Consider the following 11,490-nt stretch of genomic DNA (forward strand, 5'->3'; position numbering starts at 1 on the left):
TTTTGTGAAAGGAAGATTGTATTGCTTGGCAAATCAGTAATGCTCAGCTGTTCAACTGCAGAACAGCCTGACAATTTAGAAAAAGAATAGCTATTATTTGGGGATTTTTTTCTCTGCCTAGTTAACTAATAACAAGCACAAAAGTGGAATGCATCCTCATTTGGCACATTGATTGACTAGCAAAATAACAAGAATATTTTGCACCTGTAAAAATATTTTGTATTTTTGTAGAAAATAAGTCTATATAATACATGCTGCTTTTAAGTATACTACAATTTAACATTATGTTTCATTGTCTAAGCATTTTGTTCTTTCTTCCATATGCCTGCAAAACTTGTCTCTGTTTCTTTTTTAAGATTTTAGCAAAGCGATGTCTCAGGCTGGTACCTCCCCATTCCAGGAAGCTATTAGGCAAGAACTGGAATATTCCATGAAAGTGGAACTGGATAAAATACTTTCAACTGCACCACAGAACGAGCTACAGGTTGGGACTAAAACAAAATTAACAGTATGTTCTTGAGTAGATCCTGTTTTTGTGATGTTCAAAATTTTGGGATATACATATGGGATAAATATAATATCTAGACAAGTGTTCTGGAATTTGTCAGAGAAACAAAGGAATTTTAAGTGCAGCCACTTCAAGAGCTTTATGGTTCTTAAACATGACGTGGCCTTTAGGACTACATTTAGTATTAAACAATGCAATTTAGAAAAGCAGTTTTGTATGCATTCTTTCCATTTTGGTATAGATTAGCTGATACATAATAAAATATGATTTTTTTCTGTACTTTCTGTGCTTATCTGTTTTGCCTTCATCACCTTTGTTATATTTTGTTGACACTTCTTGATTATTACACAGTGAAATATCCTAAGCAGTTGGCAAGCATGACAACTCTAACAATAGTGTTCCTCTCAAAAATGAAAGAGAATGACTTTGTTTCTGTTGCCTCACATTTTACAATAATTCTATATCTCTGTTTTGCATGAGGATTAGTAGAAGTTTAAAAAAATCTGCTTCAATTGCCTTTTTTTTTTCCAGCACACTAAAAAGGACCTGGAAGGATTTCAAAAGCTCTTTCACAGATTCTTACAAGAAAAAGGACCATCAGTAGACTGGGGAAAGATCCAACGACCTCCAGAAGATTCTGTAAATTGCGACATGTGAATTACCAATTTCTTGTGGATCTTATTGTTTTTTAAATATCATATTCTGACTTACCCAGGGATTTTGAAGAAGTTCACACTAAGCAACAGGAAGGAATTAGGCTTTAATTTGAAGGAATGAAAGCAAACAGCCATGATGCATCAGGATATCAGTTTGCCTAAAGATAAAATGTCACTATCATCAACAATATCTGTCACTTATCTTTGAGTCATTGGAGGTTTCTAAAAAAAAATCAGTGCAGGAATTGGAGTAACAAATATGTAAGGTTCCCTATAGCAGGGCTTTTCAACCAGTGGTACGGGTATCACCTGTGGTACATTGGCACCTGGCAGGTGGTACGTGACCATCCTAGAAAAGTGGTAGCTGGGGAGGGAATGAGCTGAACTGCCGCAGCACTGCACAAGCCTCAGCGAGAGATGGCTGGAGCTGCAGGGTTCAGTGGAAGCGCCAGGATCAGCATCGCTTTCCAGCTGATCAGCGCTTCTTTGATGCTGTTAGGGCTCAGTGGAAGCACCAGGATCAGCACTAGGCTCCAGCTGGAAAGCGGTGCTGATTCTTGCGCTTCTGCTGAGCCCTGACAGCCCCAAAGAAGCACTGATCAGCTGGAAAGCAGCACTGATCCCGGCGCGTGCGCTCGCACACACACAAACATATGCGCAGGTCTGGGAGAGGTGAGCTGAGCCAAGCCATGCAGAGGCAATGATGGGGAGGGGAAGCCTTTGCCCACCACTGCCTGCCTGTTGCCACCTCTTCCCGGAGCCTCTGGCAATTTAAAAAAAAAAGGAGGGAGGGAGGAAGGAAGGAAGGAAAGTCAGGGAAGGAGGGAGGGAATCTGGATATAAAAGGAGGGGAGAGAAATTTGTTAAATGAGCTTTGCTCCATTTTATGACTTTTCTTTGCCACAGTTGTTAAATGAATCACTGCAGTTGTAAAATTAGTAACATAGTGGTTAAGTGAATCTGGTTTCCCCACTAACTTTGCTTGTCAGAAGGTTGCAAAAGACGATCACATGACCCTGGAACAATATGACCACCATAAATATGAATCGATTGCCAAGCATCCAAATGTAAATCACATGACCTTGGGGATGCTGCAACAGTCATAAGTGGGAAAATGGTCATAAGTCACTTTTTTCAGTGCTGTTGTAACTTTGAACATTCACTAAGCAAACTGTTGTAAGTCAAGGATTACCTGTACTTTATCACTTTTTTCTGGGTTTTTTTGGTCATCAAGTTTTTGACACCTTGCTAGGTGACTGGTGGTACTCGAATGTTGCCATATTCTGATGCCCTACAGCATCATCTTTTCTGACGTTCAATGTTCAATAAGATTTATTGAATCAGTTTTGGTTATCTAGTTTTACTTCTGCAGCCACTCAGTACTTAATCTAAAATTGTTGCTTGCAAATGAGGAGAGTATTTCAAGACAGTAACCAAGCGCAGTGGTTGGAAAGAACAGCCATCAGTCTTTGGATTGCTTTCACCAATATAGACAATTTTGCAATGCTGTCTGGATGAAAATTTTGTCTTACATAGCCAAAACCAAAATTTAAATATTTACTGCATGTTTTATTTTGCCATTCTTTTTTACAAAAAAAAAAAAAATGCTGTAAATAGTACATAGTTATTCTAACAGGCTTACCACTATTCTAACAGGCTTATCACCATTGTTTTCCTTTCAGATACAGCCCTATGAGAAGATAAAAGCAAGAGGAATACCTGATAGCATCGCTTCAGTTTTGAACAAGTTAGTTGTGGTGAAACTTAATGGTGGCTTGGGCACCAGTATGGGATGTAAAGGCCCCAAAAGTCTCATTGGTGTACGGAATGAGAATACATTCCTGGATTTAACAGTTCAACAGATTGAGGTGAGTAGCTTATATGTGAGTTCTCCTTGTTAAGTTGCTGTCATAAAATCTGTGGCTATCATTCGTGGAGAGCCCATGCAAAACACTAAAACCCCAATGGGAAAGTTGGCTTGCATTATGCTGAAATCTAATTTTTCTGTCTAGGAATCTTACAATCATCCAGCTACCTCATATTGATGTATCATTACTTTTTAGCATATAATTACTAGTAAAAGAGCACCCGAGAGTAAATTGGAACAAAACAGTAAGAGTACTGACACAGTGTTCTTTCTCTCTACTGCTTTCCCCATTCAAATACACAATCTGTAAAATGTTATAGTTCTTCCAGCAGTCTGTTCCACAATGGCCAGCCAACTGCACAAGGAAGCCTACTAGTCCCCCAGCAGATGGTTTTCAGAGGCAATCTCTCTGCTATCCATACCAATAGCCGTTCATCCCCACATGTCCCGGTGAAACATTAATTGGTGATAGAAGCAAGTAGTAATGTTTTACACTAGTGCTTATTAATCTGTTTGATAGAGGGTAATTAAAGCAGCAATAGTAACTCATCCTTCAATAAGTTTATGGGAGACGCTGGATGACTTTTCATGCCATAATGAACTTGGGGTGTTGTTGCTTATGTCAAGGATAGCATTGGTCAAAGAGTTTTTTGGAAAAGATTTATGTTTTGACTGTTGTTTCTCAGGTTGTAAGAAAAATTAGAAAGAACTTGAAAATATTGTTGATTCTGCTGCCCATTCCATACTGTGTCCATTTTGATTGTCTGAATGTAGTCTTTTTCTATTTTGTTGCCTGCAATCAGCAGTTATGAAATTTTGCAAATTAGATCTTCAAAGCACAAACTTGCAGAATCACATTCCAATGATTGCATTTTAAAGTGGATAGTGGGCTGAGTGGTAATTTGAGTACTCTATGTAGACAAGGACCGATGAGAAGTTTGAAAATGGAATTGATTGACAGTAGATTATATTTGTGGATATTCTTTCACTCAAACGGAGTGATCATATTGAGCAATAGTTTTAAGCATCACCTTTCAGAACTCCATTCATTGTATAGAGCTGGGTGGAGCAGGGAGCAAGGAGAGGAAGTGTGTCAGAGAAAGGACCTCGTAGTCACATGGAGCCCTTTATTTAAGGAACATATAAAAAGTGCTGGGGTTCAATATATAAGTTAGTTTAACTTGTTCCAATTGTAATTATTATTTGAAAGGCAGTTATTGCTTATTACATTAAGTTTTCAGATACTGTGTAAGCTTTTCAAGTCTGTAAGTGTCACAAATGGCAAAAAAAGGAGTGGCTTATGATGAAAATATGCTGTCCAGACTTGATTATTGTGATGCTGCAATAATAAAGCTGAATTAGTTCAAGGAACAGAAACATGACAGTTACTGACACCAATAATAGTAGGTGAGCCATCTTGTCAGTTTTCAATTAATTTCAATGTTTTGAGCTAAAAAAAAATCTTGTTTGTGATGGGGAGATATAAATGATGAATTACACTTCTGCAGCATGATTTACCTCTTTTGTATATATATTGTAACATTGCATACACATTAGAAAGTGGCACAGCTTGCATTGTGACAGCATGTCACAGCACCTTTGGCATTTTTACGAAAGCCTTCAATCCTGGTACCTCTGGAATTATGGCAAATAAAGGTTTTTTTTAAAAAAATATATTAAAAGTGCTCTGCTTTAGAAATCAAGAAAGACTTAGTTTGGTTGGGCAGCATTGGCAACTAAAGCCTTTAACTGAGTTGAAGCAAGAAAATATTGTATATTCTTGGTTTTATTACAATCAATTGTTATTGAGGTGTATATAGATAAAAAGGTTGGTATTACTTTAGAGGATGTGAATTTGGTAAAACAGATTAAAGATCAAAGTCGATTTCATATAAAAAGAATTTATAATGCTTTAATAGAATTGGACTTGGAAATGGAGTTAGTTAAAGATTGTATGATCAAATGGGCGCAAAACATCCAAGAGCCAATTTTATTGAATACATGGGAGACAATCTGGGTTAGAAATGTAAAATTTACTCAAGCACAAAATTTAAGAGAAAATTTTTATCAAATGTTTTATAGATGGCATTTGGATCCCCAAAAGTTGTCCCGCATGTATCCGAATTTACAGCCCAAATGTTGGAGATGTGGAAATTTAGATGCAACTTATTTTCATATTTGGAGGACTTGTAAAGATATTAAAGCTTTTTGGATTAAGATTTGGTGGAATATTCAAAAGATTTTTAAGAAAAAGATAAAGTTTACTCCGCAATTATTTTTGTTGGGTATTAGTGTAGATTTGGATGTTAAAGAAACTAATTTGATGTTGAACCTTATAACTGCTGCAAGATTATTGGTGGGGCAATATTGGAAGAAAAACTTATTGCCTACTTTGGAAGAATGGATACTTAAAGTGTCTAATTTAGCAGAAATGGCGAAAATCTCCGCCTATTTGAAGGATCATTCACAAGAAAGATATATTATGGTTTGGAGAAGATGGATTGATTATATTCAGAAGAAGTATGAAACTGAAAAGTATTACCTTGTTTTTGAATAGATTTTAGATAATTATTAATAGTATTAATTGTATTATTATTTTTGTCTTAATTTGTTAATATTTGTTTTGAGAAGGAGTTAAAGTGTATTATGGTTTTGATTGATAGTTTAGTTGGTTTATGTTAGTTAGATTATGTTTGTTTATTTGTTACCCTGTAATTAGCTCTGGGAAGTGGGGGAGGGGGGGACGGGATGGGTGGGTTTATATTGTAAATTGTAAAACTTTTAATAAAAAAAAAGAAATCAAGAAAGACAAAGTCTTAGTTAAGGCTTCAGTCACTGTATATTTCCAATTTCCTTTGCTTTCCTGATATCCTCTTTGATAGTTTTTAAGTGCCAAGTAAATGCTGTGAAACTTTTAAACAGAAACTAGGGTTTTGTTAGACATTTTCTTATTGAACCTGCTGTTTAAATTTTTGATGCATAAATGTTGCTTTTGTATGCGTGTGGTGCCTTCGAGTCAGTCCCTGCTGTGTTCTTGGCAAGTTTCCTAGGCTGAGACCGAGTAACTGCCCAAGATCATCCAGTTGGCTTCTTACCTAATATTGGACTAAAACTCACAGTCTCTCTCTGTTTCTAGCCTTAACCACCATGCCAGACTTGCTCTCTAAATGTTACTTTGTTTATTTATGACCTTCCCTCTGCGCTGAAGGATATTTGAGCCAGCTTACAAATGAATAATAGAGGAATAGACAACAATTGTGTTGCTGCAACTATATTGAAAGCCATTTGTAAATCGTTTTTCATACAGATAAAAATATTTTCAAAACAGGAAACATAACTTTAGAGAATGTACACATATTGCCGCATGCATCAAGTTAGGAAAGACATTCTTTCCAAGGAAGAAAGGAAATTCCTCTTCAGATAGTTGCTCTCTGCATTTTCCATAAACACTTGGGTTATATTTTCCATTCTTCCTAATTAGGGATAGCTATTTATGCATCAAAAGGTTTTGTAAGGACCTACCGCAGCTAAGCCACCCAAGAAAGCAGAACTCTTGAAACAGGCATTGTCTCAAAAGGAACTTTTATTAGGGGCTAGTGATAGCAGGGAAAACAAGGCAAGGTCTGAGGAAAAACCCGTGAAAGCAGTATATTAAAAACAATATTCAATACTTGTCTCCCCCAGGGTCCCAGTGATCATATGAATTCCAGCCAATCCACAGGTGGCATAGTGTTTTGGTAACTGGCTTCTTAGACATGCTCTTTCAAGGTCTCTCTTGATTTCTTTTCCAAGAGCAACATCTCTTAGATAAGGATGATACATTCCTTCCCCTGGGGAAAGAGCACAATAGCAAGACAGTGCAAAGCATCCCCCCTCCCAACAGAATGGCAGGCCCCAAAGAAGGTTTACAGATTCGGGAATAGGCATAGGGAAACCATGTATTTCTTTGGGAACCTGACAGGTTTTAATCAATTGTAATTTTATAGCTAAGAACATGGATTTGGTTTTTCATTCTACTACTCCCCGTCCTCAGTTCTTTTGGTTTTTGCATTATCATTATGTTAGAAGTAAAGTCTTCATCCTGGTTCATCCAAGCCGGGAATAAATAAGCAAACATGGTGACTGCTTTGGGAAGAAGGTTACAGTTTATTGCAGAAAGATGGTTCTTCAGGAAAGTGCAGAGGAGAGAAGAAGCAGGAGAGAGCAGGGGCGATTGAGCACATGGGCAGTAGGTTTTATACCCCTCCTAGCCTTTTGTTTGGAAGTTTCCTGTTCCTGTGGCATGAACCTTGAGGCTGTTTCTGAGTGTTTGTCTAGGCCTTGATATCTGTGGTTTAATTCTATTATCATATCCTGCTTCCCAGGTGATGGGGCTGACTCCTAGAGTTTGGGTGGGGTATGCAGATCTTCTCTTTTGTCTTCTTGATTGCTCTGGCTCCAACTTTCTGATGGTTTTACATCTGCATTTGTATGAAGCTAAAGTCTTGCTTGGGGCAGAGAGATAGATTTGGGGCCAGGTTTGGTTTTAAAAAGTCCTTTTGAGGAAAAATATATTTTTCTGCCCTTTTTAATATTTCCTTCTGGGCTAACTTTCATCAATTAGTTTAAAAATAATTTAAATTTATTTAATTATTTAAATAAATAAATAATTTAGAAAATAATTTGAAGAGTGGGGTGAAATACTTTAGGTATGCGTTCCTTAATTTTATGAGAGAAAGTTTCTTGGGCAGAAACACGAGAAGTTTCAGGAGAGGGTGCTTATAGGTGGTAGATGACTGACGACCTTTCTGAATCAGGAAGCTACTATAGAAAAAGCCACATCTTGCAGCTGGATTGATGTGTTCTGGACCAATTAATCTTTGTATGTTTAACAGCAGGTCCCGATAGAACACATTTTTGCAGTGCTGTAGTTGAATTTGGATGTGACTAAAATTTGAATGAAACCAGGCAGTTTAACGTTTATTAGGAACATTGAAGACAAAATTGGTAAAGACAAATTGAAGGTAAACTTGGTAAAAGGCTATTCTAGACCTGGGGTAGGCAACCTTGGTTCTTTTATGACTTGTGGACTTCAACTCCAGAATTCTTGAGCCAGCCAAGCTGGCTCAGGAATTCTGGGAGTTGCAGTCCACGAGTCATAAAAGAGTCAAGAACAGTTGCCTACCCCTGTTCTAGACAATGGCACTAACTGTCCAGGAGAAATTGGCCTAATGAGCAGCAGAGTTTCATTCTCTCTGTTGACAGTAGTGGATGAGGTGGTATTATAAAATACAACTTACTATTTTTTATTTCTTAAATTTATATGCTGCCCATCTCATAATTGAGTGATTCTTAGCAGTTTTGTTCTACAACATGTTCTTCCTTGTCCATTTTCAAAACTATATTCAAACACTAACAGTTTGTACCACCTCGTTGGGAGAGCTGTTCTCCATATGATATTCCAATATTACATCTTTGCACGACCAAACTCAACAGTTCTGTGCAGCTGATGAAAATAATGGAGTACACGATTCTTGTAAGCAGCTAATGGCAATTAAGTAGCATGCACTTTATTATTTATTAAACAAATTTATATAGCTACCCAACTCTCAAATAGGTGACTTTGAGCAGCTTACAAAAGTTTTAAATTCCATTATAAATAAAAAAACTCACTCCAACCTCCCCCCCCCCATGATAACAACAGTACAATTAAATCAACTACTTGATCGATTCGTGGTCACCAGGCCCACTGACCAGACCCATGAAAAACAACAGTGTGGGGTCCAACCATACTTCAGGGGGAAAGAAGTTCCATAAAGAAGGGTCTACTACCAAAAAGGCCCTTTTTTGTGGTCCCACCAAATGAGAATCTCTAATCAATGGAGTCTTATACATATTCTGTCTTCACTTCCTCGTGGGCCAAATAGACATAATATTTTCCATCGTCACTTCTGATGCAGTCTTCAAAAACAAGTGGTGCTCTCCATACCAATCCCAGTTAAGCTGGTGTTTGTGTGTATGGATGTGAATCTGTAGCTAATCATCCATCTTCCCATATCACAGATATTTTTAAATGGTGGCAGACCTTCAAAAGAAAAATTGCCACTGATTGAAGACTTTTAGCTTGTTTGCTACATAACGACTGAACTGATTCACAAAATAATCCCATCTCTGATGTATGTGGTGATGAAGTTGCATGTTACCTACATCGGTAATGTGAAAACCACTTAGAAGATAAAAATGGTAACACACTAAGTGCTAATTTAAGTCATTTGTCTCTTGCAAGGTTTTCATTTTCATGAGACAGATTTTGCAGTTAGTATATTTAATGAGAAATATATTTAGTGATGATTCAAACTGAATTTTTGGCATAAGGGATTCATTTATTTTTACAGTGTTAAGCATCACCATTAATATTCAAAGCCCTTGATTGATTGAACTAGATGATTAAATTTTGTGACTGTATTTTAATTGTATCTAATTGCCTTGATCCAACTATAAAGCTGGAATATGGAGGTGGTATTTAGCACATATTTTTATAGGAATTGTTTTAACATCTTAGCTGTAGTTTGAATTAGAAGTCTGTGTTTGTTTTTCCTGATGACTTGATATGCAGGTTCTGAGGTTTTGCTTGATAAATACAGGAAACCAGAAGGTGCCTTTAAGTTTTACTTTTTTATTCAGCTGAATAGAGATGGACTCCTCTAAATGAGGGGAGCAACAAATGACAAAAAATCCTTGTCATTTGTTGCTCCCCTCATTTAGATTGCACCCAGTAAGTCTAGCACACTGTAGGTAAGAAAGCAGAAGTAGCTAAACATGTTCCCATTCGGGTGTTTCCCTAAAGATATCATATGTTCTTGGGTGGGTTAGGACATTGGGTGTTGTCCGTGTTGTCCTTTCATGACCCTGCATCCAGGACTACAAGTGACCAGAGACAGAGGGGCCATCTGTATATTGATACTGTCCCCTAGGTCCTGGTCAGCAGACTGACTGTTCTCTTGAAAATACACATGTTTAATTGCTCTTGAACATTAGATATCTTATGTGTAAGCAAAATGTTTAAAATAATCAATACTTTATTTTTGTAGCATCTAAATAAGACTTACAATACAGATGTTCCTCTAGTTCTGATGAATTCCTTCAACACTGATGAAGATACAAAAAAAATCTTGCAGAAATACAGCCACAGTGGTGTGAAAATCTACACTTTTAATCAAAGCAGGTATTTATAATTCAATTTTAATAATAAAAGCTATGTAAATGATAGCAGTAAAAAACCTCAATCTGTTATATAAGCTTTAAGCATTCATTTTTATATTACAAAGAAGACCGTTACATAACTACAATGAATAAAATTGTAAATGAGATGTAAGTGAGAGAATGAGTGTTTTGAAACAATTCTCCATTTCTTTAGGGATTCTGTTGAGTAATACACTGTCTCATGTGAAAAACTGCATTTGGTCAGAGAAGAATAATGCTATGTATTCATTATATTTTGCTGTTACAGATTTTTTTCTTTTTTCAGCTAAATTGAATAGCTGAGACCATTTTTTTCCTCACATCGTTTTCTGCGATCTTTGAAGAGCTTGGTTACATGTGTATCTCCCATGGAAAACCAACTTTTCCCAGATACATTTTTAGTAACTCTAGACCAGTGGTTCTCAACCATTTGGGGTCGAATGACCATTTCATGGGGGTCGCCAAACAATGCAGTCTGCCATTTCCCCCCCCCCTTTTCCTTAGCTGTGCTACTCCCTTTTATTCTATTGGCTTTTGAAAGCCAATAGAATAGACTCTCTTGAATAGAGTCTAATTCTATTGGCTTTCAAAAGCCAATAGGAATTGTCCAGGCTGTCTCTGCCCTGCTGAGCCCGCCAAAAGTCCCAGTCTGCAAATGGTGCTGCACCAATTGAGTAGTCCTCGACCTACGACCAGTTGGGGGTCGCGGCATTAAAAAGGTTGAGAACCACTGCTCTAGACTTATATATATTTTAAATTCTTTTTTAAAATTACAGTTCTCAATTATAAACCATATATGGGCTTTTGGTTTCATAAACATGTTGTAATAAGTAATTAATGATTGATGTTCCCTCCAGACATTGAATAGAGCCAGTGGTGCCTCATCTAATGTTTTCCCCCCCAGGTATCCTCGAATTAATAAGGAGTCTTTACTTCCAATAGCAAAAGATGTATCTTACTCAGGAGAGAACACAGAGGCTTGGTATCCCCCTGGCCATGGAGACATCTATGCAAGTTTCTATAATTCTGGATTGCTGGATATTTTTATTGAAGAGGGGAAGGAATATATTTTTGTGTCCAACATAGATAATCTTGGGGCTACTGTTGATCTCTATATTCTCAATCATCTCATGAATTCACCAAATGGAAAAAGATGTGAATTTGTTATGGAGGTCACCAATAAAACAAGGGCAGATGTGAAGGTAAAAATATTTAATTCAGTTTATTCCATTGTAGGT

The 11,490-nt window shown here is 37.0% G+C and overlaps 1 protein-coding gene across 5 annotated transcripts in view; it reads left to right on the forward strand.

The window, feature by feature from the left end:
- Positions 1-11,490, forward strand: part of UGP2 (UDP-glucose pyrophosphorylase 2) — a 31,679-nt gene that overhangs the window by 10,731 nt on the left and 9,458 nt on the right. For all 5 annotated transcript variants that reach the window (XM_039343018.1, XM_039343016.1, XM_039343014.1 and 2 more), the window contains exons 2-6: positions 357-484; positions 1,040-1,147; positions 2,847-3,032; positions 10,102-10,235; positions 11,157-11,454. In XM_039343018.1, the coding sequence (XP_039198952.1) occupies positions 371-484; positions 1,040-1,147; positions 2,847-3,032; positions 10,102-10,235; positions 11,157-11,454 (840 nt within the window). In that variant the 5' untranslated portion in view covers positions 357-370. The remainder of the gene's footprint in view (positions 1-356; positions 485-1,039; positions 1,148-2,846; positions 3,033-10,101; positions 10,236-11,156; positions 11,455-11,490) is intronic.

The sequence above is a fragment of the Crotalus tigris genome, unplaced genomic scaffold (assembly GCF_016545835.1).
Source record: "Crotalus tigris isolate CLP2741 ecotype Arizona unplaced genomic scaffold, ASM1654583v1 scf7180000017831.1706817, whole genome shotgun sequence".
Classification (NCBI taxonomy): Eukaryota; Metazoa; Chordata; class Lepidosauria; order Squamata; family Viperidae; genus Crotalus; species Crotalus tigris.